Here is a 15,479-nt window from a genome sequence, read left to right on the forward strand (position 1 = left end):
ATATCAAAATAAAGATATCATTACACACACACACACACACACACACACACACACACACACACACACACACACACACACACACACACACACACACACACACACATATTGCCATTGAAGATATTACCATCTTAGAATATATTACATATGTGATATATAAATCTATACAAATATACATATTCATGGACGTCATAAATAAAGTTTTTGAATATAATTAAAGTTTAAAATTAAAGTTTTGCGATGGTTTTCTTGCCGCCATTTCGTTTAAGAATTTATGAGCATCTTGATAGTGAGGATTTGTTCTCGCAGCAACTTTTTCCATCCATCAGACAGTCAGGCGGGATCTCTCTTGTTTCGGATCGTAATCGCCTAATCCTATAGGAAGAAAATTCCTCTTTATTCAAACTGTAAACATATGTATCATAAACGCTTAAAATTAAAGAATTAATGTAACTTACGTGATTGCTCCAATTCACAAGCGCAGAATTATCAGTCACGTTGATCGTGTTTCCTGTCAAGAATAGCTCATCTTTCATCCATACGTTCTCAATAATCGATGCAATCTTTCATACGACTTTCGGCCACCTTTTCCGGCTTTGTCGGTATACCTCGCTTGAATGTACCAAGAAACTATAAAAAAACATGTTTAATTATTTTGTGCATAGAATATATTTTAAATATACAAAGAAGGGTTTTAACTTAACTAAGAAATACGTACGTTAAGCAATGAAGTCTCGTATTGAGATGCTGCCACTCGAGATATTCATCAACTTTCGCCTGTTTTTTTCGAGTCGGACGGGTACCAGTGATCATCCATTTTAAATTCTCGGCTCAGATATCGCATAATTTCCACACTAAAATAATTAAGGACGGTTAAAACGGTTATATAAGAATAGTAAGAATTTTTGTTGTCGGTTAAATAAAAGTATTGTATTCATATTATTTTGTAGGAAGAGTGTAATACCTTTCGGTAAATTGAAAGTCATCGTGGCCTATAAACAGGGACTTTCTCGAATAGATTAAGCTGTTAAAATTCCTCAATGTAATGTTCAAGATTCTTCAAATTTACGATCTTCTTCTCAAATGGTATATTATAGATTTTAAGAATTATATATTAACTAATTAAAGTTAATCTATGTAGATTAACTTTAATCTCCATTTAAATTTATTCTCTTCTTTTAAATCGTAGAATTAAAACAGGTAAAAAGTTAAATCCAGATTAAAATTAATATCTACATCTACATTAATAAACATGTACAGTATTTATTTTCTTGAAATCAATTTTTTTAATCATCTAAATTGTTTTCTCTACTGATTGCAAAGTTTATACTTCCCTGTAATTTTTCTTTGTGAATGTTAAACATAAGTTCGTGTTAATTTCTAAACGGTGTTCCAAGTTATTCCAATTATGTTTGAATTTATCTACGCGAGCGGAATCTCGTGAAATAATGTTAGAACAATCTTTGACCCTAATATGGAAAAAACAACTGGACTGCTACTCCCTAGTGGTTACTGATAGTTGTCGGTTCGATAAATGTCGTTGCGCACGTGTTTTAATATATGAAAATATATGCGCAACAATAGTTATCGAACCGACAACTATCAATAACCACGTGCACGGAATAGCGGTCCAAGGCCTATTCTGTAACTTCGTTAAGAGGTATCGTTATACTGTTGTTGCGCAAATATTTTATATGGTAAAAAAGCTGCGCAACGATAGTATAACGATACCGACACCTCTTAACGAGTTACAGAATAGGCCTACAGTCCTTTTAAATTCTACGGCATTGCACTTAAAAGTTCTTCGATTCTGCTGTACTTATATCGATCAATGCGGATGCAACAGGTCTCGGCGGCGATAATCTAGTGACGATTTTGCAACAAATAACAGAAAATTATGGTGATTTCTCGACAGATCGACAATTGCGAGAGTGAGAAGTGCAAAAGTCGAGCACGAAAATAACGGCGTTCGAATTTTCAAACCGGTTTCGAAAACTTATCAATGTATCGATTTCTATCATCATCTCCAGTCTCGTTATCAAAAACAACCGATGCGAATTGACCAGGTCCTCGCGCGAGAGACAAGTCTTTATTCAATTTAAATCCGATTTTTCTCGAATTGTTTTTGTCGTGGCGGTACAAACAGGCAGCAAACAGCTGCAAATTGAGTGAAATACCTTGATACCACAAAATATTTATAAAATATTTATAAAATATTTATAAGAAGGAAAAATATTAATAATAAATATTTTGTACTTATTTTATGTCCAAGTTTACTAGGTATAAAAAAATTATGATAAATATTTATGAAAATATTTAAAATAAATATTTATACTATTATTTTATCAAGGAATATGAGAAATATTTGGAGTTCATACCATAAATATTTTTCATTACATTAAAAAAATATATTCTATATATTGTTAATAATAATTTTTGTATCATTTCTAAATAGTTTATAAAAAATAATTATATAATCTTTAAATAATATTTTTTGAAAATAAATTTGTAAAATATTTATGAATATTTATGATAAATTTTCTGTGCTATCTGGATAAGCTGTATATACGTGGGCTGTGATGCGATTTCAAGCCCGGGCACGCTCACGCACACATCGCACTCCCCCTATCCGTGAGGCACGCGCGCTTGGCTGCGATCAGCGTGAGCCGTTGCGCTGTGCGCACTCGGCTACGTTCGCGGCTGAGCGTCTTTTTCTCCTCTGCCTCTTTCCCCATTTAACGTTTTGACTCTGAGGCGGTTGCCGGCGTCTAAAAGCCTAAACACAATGCCAGGCAACAGGCAACAGGAACAAGAAATAAAGAAAGAGAAAAAGAGAGAAGATCTTTCATTATTTCTCTCTTTCATTATTTCTGTTCCTATTACCTGTTGCCTGGCATTGTGCGTTTAGGCCTTCATACCCACTCTGAATAAATCATTTATTAACCACTAGATGGACAGTTACGATACTTTTGAAATACACTTTAATATATTTCTCACAAGTACTGTTCGTTTATTCTTTACTATATATACAGGCATCGAGAGTTTTGAACTTGTACTGATGGTATATATTAGTACATATAAACACGAGAGCATAAATGGGGGTGATAGAGCCCTTCGGGGCTTCTCACTCTTCCTTTCAGAGAATAAAGGTCGCTCTCCATTTTTTTTTATATCAAACATTTATAAAATTAGTTTTTCAGAAGAGATATAAAAATTAAGTAAATATAAATTATTTTATAATTATACCAATCAAACGCGATTATTTTCTTATGATGAAATTACTGTATAAAATAAAACAGCACTTTTAAAAAACTTATTGAATTGAATTTCAAAAGAAAAACCTAAAGACTATATATCCAGTGGCAAATAACTGATTATGATTACTAATATATAAATTATATGCCTCACGGTTAGGGGGAGTGCGATATGTGCGTGAGCGTGCCCGGGCTTGAAATCGCATCACAGAGTGCCGCCAGAAATTGCCAGAAATGAAGCTTTTGTACCACCCATAGCAGAAAAGATTGAGAGTCGACACAGGCCGGTTTTAAATATCCTCAAACTGCCTCAAGCGCCCACCAGTGTACGTGACGTAAACTATAGGTTTTCAGTACTGGCAGTGAATATCGGAATGCAGCCATTGAGCCTCGTCTACAGAAGTCGCAATTGGTATATATAATATAAAATTAAAAAAATATATACCAGTCAATGAACGCACACGAAATTTTTTGTACGAGATTTAAGAATCGGCCCCCTTCATTTTTCTTTCTTTAAAAATATAATATTTTTTACTTCGACTTGCACGTTATGCAAAGTCTATAGTGTTAGCAGAGGAGTAATGGAGTAGGAGTAAGAAGTAAGAAACATGATGCAGGATCTACAATGGCAGCAGGAGTAATGGAGTAGGAGTAACAAGTAAGAAATATGAAATGAGATTTGCCCATTTCGTTTACTCTCGGTTTTTAATTGGTCAATCGTTATACTCTTACTCCTTAACTCCATTACTCCTGCTGCCATTGTAGACCCCGCATGATGCTCGGTCTACAAAGTGAATATCGGAATGCAACCATTGAGCCTCGTCTACAGAAGTCGCAAGCAGCCAGTTGCGACTTGCGACAGCCAATGATTGTCGAGCTTTAAGCCTCGTCTACAGAAGTCGCAAGTAGCCAGTTACGACATGCGACAGCCAATGATTGTTGAGCTTTAACTAGAAACTAGGCGCTCATTGGCTGTCGCAAGTCGCAACTGGCTGCTTGCGACTTCTGTAGACGAGGCTTAAAACTCGACAATCATTGGCTGTCGCAAGTCGCAACTGGCTGCTTGCGATTTCTGTAGACAAGGCTCAATGGCTGCATTCCGATATTCACTTTGTAGACCGAGCATCATGCGGGGTCTACAATGGCAGCAGGAGTAATGTAGTTAAGGAGTAAAGGGCTATCTACAATGGAGTGTTTTAGCCGTAACAGCACTAAAACTATGGCAATGCTGTCTAGAATAAAAACGACGTAGCAATAACATACAAGCCGGCCATCAAAGAAAGGCGACCAAAAACTAATCCCGAATACCCCAACGCTCATCGTAAGCACGCAATGAATTGGCTAAATGTCTGCTGTAGGCTGTAAACAGTAAAGCAATACGAAGTGGAGACATTTTCTACGACTACTGCTACGGCCTACGATTCTCCATTGTAGATGGCCCTTAAAAGTATAACGATTGACCAATTAAAAACCGAGAGTAAACGAAATGGGCAAATCTCATTTCATATTTCTTACTTGTGACGTCCCATGGCGCGTATCGAACTTTGCAACCAATTATAGACGATTTTCTATAAATAACAATATTTATTATATAAAATTAATTTATATTAAATTTTATTTGCAAAAAAGGATTAAATTTATTTGAATTGTAATTGTTTTGTTATTTAGATCTAATTTTTTAAAAATTACAACATTTTAATTCAATATAAATAAGGCTTTTCAACATTAATTTTAATTTAACTTAATCTTAGCATAACTTTTAACTAAAGTTAATTTTTTTTCATGCGACTTTTAACATAACTAAATTAATATTAACTTTAACTTTATTTAAAAATAAATATTAATCTACTTCATTTCCTGGCTACTATATGATTATTGTGTGAGAAGAGAAAACAAAAATTTAAAAAATAAAAATTTTGTTATTAACAGAAATATATAAAAAAGAAAATTGGGGGATTATTATAGCGGCCAGAAACTCATCGGTCGTCCCCGAGTACACAACTTATCTGATGTGTTCACCGCGCTGAATGCTAGGCCACCAACAACTGTGAAAAAGATGGCAAATAAAGCGTCAAATATTGCAAGATTTAGAAGATGCGTTTGATAATCATATAAGCTTTGTTTTGTATGTCTGTAATGATCCGTATAATTAAAAAAAATACAAAAATCTTTATTTAAACTTTTGTTACTCTTAATTTTATAATTTTAAATATTCATATAATCATACAAGAAAGTATCTATTGGTCTTATATACAATTAGAGTAAAATATAAAAATTAAAATACGGCGCAATTATATTAGTGAAAGTGTATTAAAAATATTAAAACTGTAATTTAAAATAATTAAATGCGAGGAATTCGCTGACGCCGGCCGTGATTCCGGTCAATTCCGGTAGACTCGTAGCCGCCGGTATCTTCTCGATCGCCAGCCGCTTCTCAACAGACGTAGAAGATGCATTCGAGTCCCGCCGTTTCTCCGATCGAGCTAAAATTTGCATGAAGTTTAAACAATTTAAGACTATTCGTTTAAAAATCGTTATAAGAATTTATTTGATTAACAATAAATCATTAATCTTACAGAAATATTTCAAAAAAGAAACTAATATACAATTTTTTACCGGATATATAAAAGGAAGCGGGGGTTAAATATATTTCTAATAGACGTTTTTTATGTACCTCTTCATCTTCCATAAGAAAAAAGCTGCAAAGGATCATCTTTATTTTCTTCTTGAGCATAAACTTTATTTTCTTCGAATCGTCTTTATTATAAGTATATATAATACTTTCCCTCTTGCTTTCATTATAGTTGCATGAACACTGCGTAAACCTTGAATAAAAAATAATTATTTTAATAATTTTTTTGAGAGAGAGAGAGAAAATAATTCATATCAAACTCGAATTTATTTACCCGATCGGATTTTCGTTTTTTGCCGCGTAAAAATTAGCACAATCTCGGCCAATTATACATCACTACTAACCTAATGAGTTTGCCTAACAATTGGCTATTCATCTGCGTGCACTAACTTAATTTAAGAACTGGATTAAACTCGACTCGATTAAGAATTGATTATTTTAATTTATTGAGAAACTTTTTCTATTTGAAACATAAATAACACAGTCATACTAAAAAGACAGAAATTTTTAATTAAAAATTAATTATAAAATTAAAAAAAAAATTCGCGCGAAATCACTGCTCGCAATTTGCGATTTGCAATAACTCACCTCAAATATATTTTTGAGGCTTACCGAATATTTTCAAATACTTTCTTTCGTTTCAAATATTCTTTGTGTCCTTATATTTTATTTATCTGTCTCGCGATCGAATCGTTTGATACGACAATATTGCTAGCATAATCTTCGTAAGAAAACAGGGAAACAAAAAAAACAAAAGCCGAAAGTCATAATAACATACACACACATGCGAGAGAATTTTCGAGAAGCGTTTTCAAGGGGTGCGTTCCGTTTCACGCATGATACGCATGATGCATCGTTCATCCTTGTTGTTTGTTGTTGTTTGTCAAACGTTAAATGAGGATGAAGAATGTATTATGCGCATCATGCGTGAAACAGAACGCAGCCAGAAGCGTCTCAAGCGATAGAATTAACTGTCGAACATTTTGAAATCAAATCGTCATATTTTAATCGAACTATTCTTAGCAAATCAAGATCAAGAGTGAATCACTCTGAGTGATATAGGTAAGGAGCCAAAATCCATAAAAAACTAGGGGGAAATGTTGGCAATGATGGAAAATCTCTAGAATCCATAAATTTATTTCTGAAGTTGACAACACTGTGGTGCTTTCGGGAGTAGCATGGGATGCGTGTAGTGCAGAACCGTGATTGTGACAGATGGTGTATGAAAGACCTCGCGGAGATGACAGGTCAGCAAGACACAGGTTAGTGCTAAATATTAAACTTTAATGAGATTATTAATTTAGGATCTTTACAATACGAGTTACTGTAAACTGTCTTTGCTGTTTAATTCTGACTGCATTTACTATGTAAAGATTATCTTTCTTATAAAATTATGTGATATTTACTACATGTTTACTTTAATAATTAAATAAATAAATAAATAAAACCAAAGTTGTATTTATTAATTAATTTAACACTAAAGTCATTTGTGTCATAAAGATTCTAAATTAATAATCTCAGATCAGTCTTTCTATAATAGTATTGATTATATTACAATGTGAAATAATATTATTATTACCAAAATACCAAAAATAATATAGAATTATTATTTCTTAAGAGATATAAATGTATAAATCATGAACAATCTATAATTATGAGTGAAATAAACAAAAATGTTCTATCTATTTTTTGGAAATGGAATACCTTTGACGCATATCACCGAAGTTTTTTTACTTGTGTTATTTAACTAAAGAATGAAAAATATAACAGGAAGACCACAAATGCAATAATAAAAGCAACAGCTGTATACATTAATTTGCTGTTTAGATGTCTGGCGTCTTTTTTATATTTCTGCGACAGCATGGACAAGTTTTGCGTCTTTGTATCCAATTCTGCAAGATATAATAAAAAATTAATATATGCAAATATCTTCATTTATGTTTCTGGTTTTTTAAGAAGATATAATCGATCTCAGTTAAAACTTGATTTATATTATTGAAAGCATAATAATTATCAAAATTTTATTTGTATTCTATGAGATCACTATTACTTTTAACTGTGTAAAATTAAATTAAAATATTTTGATAATCATTAATAAGACTTTACATATTGTTCATTTTATATGTACCTATTCTTAATTTTGTTATTAAAAATATCAGATAATTGTGCAATTAAAATTGCAATATTTCAATGCTTACCTGAAATCTTACAACTTAATTTTCAATTTATAATAATTTTTTAAATTATTTATGTTAAATTTTCCATTTATACTTTAGTTTATAAGCATACTTTCATAAACGTTTTATTTATTGTACAAAAACTACACAGTGCAGAATTGAATTTTTGAAAGGATATAGAAAAAGATTTGGTCCAACTATAGATTTTATATAATTTTATGTACATTAATGACTAAAAAGTAATATAAAATCGGTCGTTTGATACATCTATTATAAGATCTATGAAATTTTATCAAACTTTTATTTTCTTAACTACATGATCAATTGTTGGTTTTGCTTTATATTGATTATACATATTTTTATTAAATATTAAATAATAATATTCTATAATTTTTCAAAGTTTTTAAACAGATCAAAATATTATGATTTTTTAATCACATCTCCTTAACTAAGTAAAATGGTTTATATTACCTGAGAGTACGATATCCCTTTGTAAAACATCATCAAAATTTTGTACCATAATTCTCTGCACATCCTGCAACTGGGTGTTGAGTGTATTCAAATTTCTGCGAGATCTACTGTCTGTGAAGATCTTCTTAGCTTTCTGAATATACGTATCTAAGAAGAGAAATCTGATGCAATAATATTCAATAACACTAACATTCCATCTATTACATACCAAATTCAATGAAAGTATAAGGCCTGGTTACTGTATTTACACGTTTGCCATACTGAGAATGAAACTCCTGTGCTATGTCTTCCAGATAGCTATAAGCTATGCGTGTACTGTAATTTCTTTCACATAATACCAAATAACATACCTCATTTTCGATTAAATAACTGCAAACAAGATACGATATGTGAAAGTCTGTGTAATAAAATCAGAGTCATAACTATCAGGACAAAGTTTTATTTTTGGCCCTTTATTTTTTTGGAAGAAAAAATGATATAATTGTTTAAATTGTTTATAAATAATTTTTTATACACAATATAATATATTATTTGCATGTGTTAATGTATTTAAATGATAATAATTTTAATTGCACTTTTCTAATTCTATTTCAGCAAATTTGATTATATTATAATTAATATCTTTATGATATTATAATATAAAATCATTAAAGATAATTGAAATTATAGAAAGATTAAAAAGTAGTTCTTCTGATAGCTAATCTTAATAATTCTTCATTAATTTTAATTATGTAAAATTTTTCTTATATTAAATTTTATAAAATTTCTCTTATGGCATTTTCAACCTGTGCTGGGTTAATCCATCTCACGTTCTTTTCTTCTAGAACTGGCCAATCACAGTTATTCCCTTCTTCAGAAGAATAGCTGTGATTGGTTTTATAATGTCATTAATCACTCCTAAAGCGATTAGCAAAATGAAGACTGAGAAATATTTGTAGAGCAACATTATTATTCGTTTACAACTTAATTAATATAAAGTCATGAAGAATCTGTAAAATATCAAATAAAATTGCAATTTTAATTGTTCTGTAGTAGTGTCAAAATTTTAAACTACAGAGCACAAGGATAAAATTTGAAATTTGAAAATACTGTACTTGACAATATTTTGGACAGTTCCATTTTAAAACCTCCTTTGTATTTCATATAGAAAACTGTACATTAACAGTTTTAACATACAATGATATCGACATTATCATTAATGGTTACAAAATGACCTACTGAGCCTTGGACTTGTACGCTTTTTGTCTCTAACTTAGTTATGACTCTGAATAAAAGACATAAATCAATATCACTTACTAGAAAAGGTATGGTCCTGTTTCAAGGATACATCTTGTTGGAGATTGTGGACCCAACTTTCTAAATAACAACTTTGCTTGATTCTGATACTCCACAATGTTCTTACCATCCTGTAAGAAACAAGACAGAACATGAACAATTATATATATATATATATATATATATATATATATATATATCTCAAATAAAATATAAATATTTTTAGTCCAATTTTTTGTTTGCTCTGAACTCTAATCTTTGTTAAACAAATTTCAAGATTTCCTTTCCTATATCTTAAACAACAAGGTTGTTCTCCAAGAAGATGACTAAGTGTAATACAGTGTCCAACTGTGACACAGTATTACACTGCTCAATGCAGTAAAAACTTGTGTGTGTAAAAGTATGAGCTGTAAAATATGTCAATGTTATGAATTTTCAAAGAAATTTTATATTGAACATATTATACTAATGTAATCATTTCTAATATCAATTTTAATATCAATATTTTCTTGATACTTGATCAATATTATTATTGTTTGTTAACTAAGTGCAATTGTTTCAACAAGAACGTTCCACACCGGAACACAGTGTAACGTCAGTGTGTCTTAGTTAGAAAGCGGCCTAAGACTTCCGTCCACGCGTCAAGTTAATTGCAGCAAGAAAATACGATGCTGAAGAAAACGTGAGGCGATTTTTCATCATATAGCATATCTCTAAACCTGCTCGTTATCCTGCATGGTAGCTGCCAGTAGCAGACCGTCCGCCACCCTCGCGATTATCGTGAACAGAACCATTCTACCAAGATTCGTTCACCGAATCTGAAACGACCGAAAAGATTTTTAATCGACAATTGTCGCCACTCCACGACTTCAATGTTCACAGCCCATTCGCGCGGCGTAACTGGTCATCAACAACCGCCAATCAGTGATGGGAACTCGCGAGATATTCCGCGCGGCAGGCGCGTTCGTGCGCATGCGTGAGGTGACGTATCAGTACTTTTTCAGTGACGGTTGTAGGTACTATATCGGGTGCCTACAAGGGTCCAAACATGCGTATAAGTGGCTATATTTTATTTTTATTATATGTTGTTTTAATGCGCCATATTTATTATGTTCAATTTTAGTGCAAAAATGTTAATAAGATTTTTACAAGTTTCTTATAATAAATGTTGATATTTATGTATTAAATCGGCTATAATTGTTACAAAAAAATATATTAAATAAATAAAATTTATTATTGTTCATAAGTAGGATTTTGTTTTAATATAAAATATTAATAAAAACTTTTCTCTTTACAATATTCTTCACATTCTTTTATCGATGAATATTAGGACCTTTACAGTACCACTAAATATATACGTTAATGCGCTGCGCCGCTGTTGCTTAGATGCGCGTGCGCGAGAAATATCTCGCAAGTTCCCATCACTGCCGCCAATGTGGCCGTACTGCCCGTTGTAGTTGCACGTTCATTCCCGACCTACCAGACCACTACCAGGCTACCACGTCAGTCGGGGTGCGTTCCGTTTCACGCATAGACCGCATAAGACCATGGTGGAAGAATACAAGTGCTGCGTTCGGAAATGTCACCCGAGTGCTCTCGCGTATCATTCTATCCTTGTTGTTCGTTCTATGTGAAACAAAGATAGAATGATACCCGAGAGCACTTGGGTGACGTTTCCAAACGCAGCCATAGTGTGCTCTTGCGCATATGGGTCTAACAACCAATAAGAAATGTGCTCCAGATACCGCCATCTTGTCGCGGCAATTTGAATTTGGCATACGTATTATTGGTTTAACTTATTTTTGTGTTTAAATTGTGATTGTTTCGTTATTTTTACTATAAGATAATTTTTAAAAAATTACGATATTCTAATTTGATATAAATAATTACTTTCTAATTTAATTTTACATAACTTTTGATAAAGTTGGTTTTTTGTTCATACAATTTTTAATGTAATAAAATTAATTCTATAAACTATTAACTATATTTAGTTCAAAATTTTTTAATTTATACTTAATCTTGATATTTAATAATAAAAAGTAGATTAAAATATACATGTAAATTATGGAAAATAATCATAAAATAATAAAAAGTAATTAAAAAAAAATAAAATTATCTAATTTTATTTGCGACTTTTTGTAGTAACATTTGATACATTTTAATTTTAATTTAATTAAGTTGAAATTGTAATAGTAGAATTAAAAATAGTAGAAAAAAAGTAGAAATATATTTTACAACAAACAAAATATAAACGAATCTAAATATTTGAATTAAATTGCAAATATTTAGATTCAGAAATAAAATAAACATAAAAATAAAAAGTTAAAAATATTTTATTTAATAAAGAAGTAAAAATTATACAAAATTCAGAGGAATAAATATTTAAACATAATATAAAGGAACTATACAAGTTATACAAAATCTTTGTAAAAATATTCTTATACATATTTCTATATATTTTATGGTTCATCATTATAAAAGGATTATTTTTTTAGACAAATTACATTTTAAGGTCTGCATTATTTTTTTATATTTGTAATTTTTCTCATCCTTTTTTGTTTCCACTTCATGCAACCTCACGTGAATAAGAATAACTTGAAATTTAAGATAATGGAATAGAGATTAAACTTACTTCAGCCAGAGGAAAACATATAGCACAATGCTGACGAGATTTAAGAAATATTAAGGCCGAAGGCAGAGAACGAGTTCAGTTCATTTAGCAGACGACTTTAATATTTTTTATTTTCGGCTATTCCAATCGTTTGGGAATCGTTTGGGCAAGTTTAGGAAATCGCTCTTATAATTTGGGAAATAATAGTTTAGTCGGAATTAATAAATAAAAATTGGGTGTTGAGCTAGCAGACATAATGTTAAAAATCACTTTTTCGTACGTCAATCGACTCGAAATCATTTGGGAAACACGCTCGTAAAATTTCAGAGTTTGGGAAATAATAATTTTATCGTAATTAATAAATAAAATTAGTATCTGAAAATTCCCTATGAAGTTTCGCGGATGTTCAATTAGCAGACATAATGTCAAAAATATTTTTTTTCTTACACCAATCGATTCGAAATCATTTGAGAAACACGTTCGTAAAATTTCAGAGTTTAGGAAATAATAATTTCGTTGTAATAACGAAATAAAGTTAGTATCTGAAAATTTTAATGTCAAATATTATTTTTTCTTGCGCAAATCGATTCGAAATTATTTTCGAAACACGTCTGTAAAATTTCAGAGAAATTATTTTCAAAATAATAATTTCGTTGTAATAATAAAATACTGAACGCATCTATTCACGGGCAATGTACAACGTTTGTATTCGGTGTCATCTGTCATTCGGTGCGTGGTTCGTCTATCGCTATTTTATCAGGTAATCCTCCTTATTTTATCAAAAATTATATATTCATAAGCATTAAATACAGTTTAATAATATATACTTGTATATGTATATGTTGGCAATATTCTTTGCATAACGATAATTGACGCGATAAAATAAATTTTAGGTTATGCTTTTTGAACGCTCTATCGAAAATTTTCATTATTATATGAATAGACAGCTAGTTTGTTGTTACTAAATATGTTAATATATCTTATTGCTATCTTGGCAATTATGTATCTTTTTTAAATATAATTATTCCATGTAAAATTTTATTGCAGCATTGCCAAAGAAGTCTTCCTTTATCATATGGCATTTAAAAAATTAGACGAAAGAAAATGTGAGAGACCAAAATGAATGCTGAGAGATTGGTGAGTACTAAATTACGATTACTAATTTAGGCTGCCTTCCTTTTATAAGACACAAATCAACGTAGGTTAACGAACCTAGTTGCACGCTCGAACCTAGTTTGCTAATTAAAATCTTATTCCAAACTTAAATCCTATTTTTAAAAGTACAAAGATTGCCAGTAGCAAATTAAACACTTTTACATAGAGTTATATGTCATTCTGGAGTGTGTAGCTTTTAATTTTAAAATCTTAAATATCAAATTGAGCAAAATACTTTTCCAAGATCAATCTTTGTTCTGTCTTTTGAAGAAATAACTTGGTTTTTTTTTAGCCACCATTGGAATCTTTGACTACTGTGGAGGAAACAGTGATCTGACAAAGCTATGGAATCCTTAAGAAATGTCACGGCCCAGCACAGTCCTGCAGATTTGATAGAGCACTTTGTGCCATGCTTTTGGTGCAACGCTTTAGGAAACTGATTTACATCAAGAATATTAGCATGCAGCTTGTTCACACACACACACACACACACACACACACACACACACACACACACACACACACACACACACACACACACACACACACACACACACACACACACACACACACACACACACACACACACACACGCACACCTGAATATACCCTATTTTAAATACATTCAAATGAGAGTATTATATCCTATGTATTACAAAGTTCAAGGCTAGGCCCAAAAATTAATCCACGTAAGAAAAGGTATATATTGTACAAAAATATTTTATTACTTGATCTTATTCTTCATATGTAGTATACAACATAGTATATATAGTATACAACATGCAGAAGAGATATTGTTACATTATAGATGGTTAATATTGTAATGAGAAAAAATGAGTCAACAAAATATTTGTAATGTTTGCAGTTACAAATTTGCCTTTTTTTCTTCATACATACCTCCTGTCCTTTTTCCTGAACTGCCAGTCAAATTGTATAATGTTTAATCTACTGATTTTTGTCATTAACTTTTCTACTTTTCACAAATAATCTTTATTTATTAACCTGAAATTTTATGAAATTTTTAATTAGACATCTAGTTGACAAAATTATTAATATATACGAATATAGATTTTTTATTCTTAATTAACACAGTATATTTTATTCAGAATGTTTCCCTTTAAGGTAGTTATATCAGTTATATTATAAAAATTCTTTATCGATAAATCTTTGTGAAAAATTAGGAATTTATAGAGAAATATATAATCTAATTGCTGTTAAAATTTTAATTTGATAGACAAATATTATATTTGAAATATTTATTTTTAAATGATAAAAAATGTATTATTAATTTATGGTGCTATTATGTCGTTAAAAAATTTGAGTTTTTGTTTATGTTCCTCATTTTTTACTCTACAGTTGATTATAATTTTTCAACATTGCTATGGCCATTTTAAATCTACGGTGCAAAATGTACATTTTACGGTGGGCTAGGATAGGACTTGCATGTAAGGCTGACTTTAATAATATCTCAAATATAATGTGGTCAATCGAATTAAAATTTTAACTGTAATTAGATATATTTCTCTATAAACACCTAAATTTTCAAAGATTCATCGGTAAAAGATACTTTTAATATAACCACATCTTAACTATGCCAATTTCAGCAAGTGTCATGTATACCATGGCTCGGCGTTTGGATAATTTATGGGATCAGTATAACGAGTAGCGTCAGTGAAACCAGAAATTGCATTGTTAAATGAATAAGATATGGGAAGTATTGAGGATATTGATTGACAATTTGTTGTAAAAGAATCACTTCGTAGCAGTTTCTTTAAAAATGCTCTGTAAATTAGAATAAAGAGAAATTTAGTTTATTATTAGATAACTGATTAAAATTAGTTAAATTATTGATAAAAAAGATTTTAAAGTTACATTTTGAAGTTAGCCCAAGGAGAAAAGCGAGATCG

At 30.7% G+C, this 15,479-nt stretch overlaps 1 protein-coding gene, 1 long non-coding RNA gene and 1 pseudogene across 5 annotated transcripts; 1 reads left to right on the forward strand and 2 right to left on the reverse strand.

Annotated features, from left to right (window-relative positions):
* Nucleotides 1-2: 2 nt before the first annotated feature.
* On the reverse strand, nt 3-1,105 carry LOC105836551 (annotated as a pseudogene).
* A 4,250-nt stretch (nt 1,106-5,355) lies between these two features.
* LOC118645493 (vesicle-trafficking protein SEC22b-like) lies at nt 5,356-10,931 on the reverse strand. Of its 2 annotated transcripts, XR_004963192.1 has the most exons (7): nt 10,526-10,931; nt 9,828-9,937; nt 8,740-8,900; nt 8,532-8,678; nt 7,588-7,775; nt 5,926-6,076; nt 5,356-5,734 (listed from the first exon to the last, which is right to left on the reverse strand). XR_004963192.1 is itself a non-coding variant. In XM_036286681.1 (5 exons), exons 1-5 carry the CDS (start codon nt 10,598-10,600, stop codon nt 7,627-7,629), a joined length of 642 nt encoding a protein of 213 aa, XP_036142574.1. In that variant the 5' UTR covers nt 10,601-10,930; the 3' UTR covers nt 7,468-7,626. The 2 variants fall into 2 exon arrangements, 1 of the variants encoding a protein (XP_036142574.1); XM_036286681.1 differs by lacking the exons at nt 5,356-5,734; nt 5,926-6,076 and having other exon boundaries at nt 7,468-7,775; nt 10,526-10,930.
* LOC118645494 lies at nt 6,972-14,444 on the forward strand. 3 transcript variants are annotated; one of them, XR_004963193.1, is made up of 4 exons: nt 11,036-11,318; nt 13,043-13,177; nt 13,465-13,554; nt 13,865-14,444. It is a non-coding gene; the product is annotated as an uncharacterized LOC118645494 (long non-coding RNA). The 3 variants fall into 3 exon arrangements; XR_004963194.1 differs by lacking the exon at nt 11,036-11,318 and adding an exon at nt 12,308-12,951; XR_004963195.1 differs by lacking the exons at nt 11,036-11,318; nt 13,043-13,177 and adding an exon at nt 6,972-7,145.
* The last annotated feature ends 1,035 nt before the right edge of the window (nt 14,445-15,479 follow it).

Source organism: Monomorium pharaonis, chromosome 5 (genome assembly GCF_013373865.1).
Source record: "Monomorium pharaonis isolate MP-MQ-018 chromosome 5, ASM1337386v2, whole genome shotgun sequence".
NCBI classification, from domain to species: Eukaryota; Metazoa; Arthropoda; class Insecta; order Hymenoptera; family Formicidae; genus Monomorium; species Monomorium pharaonis.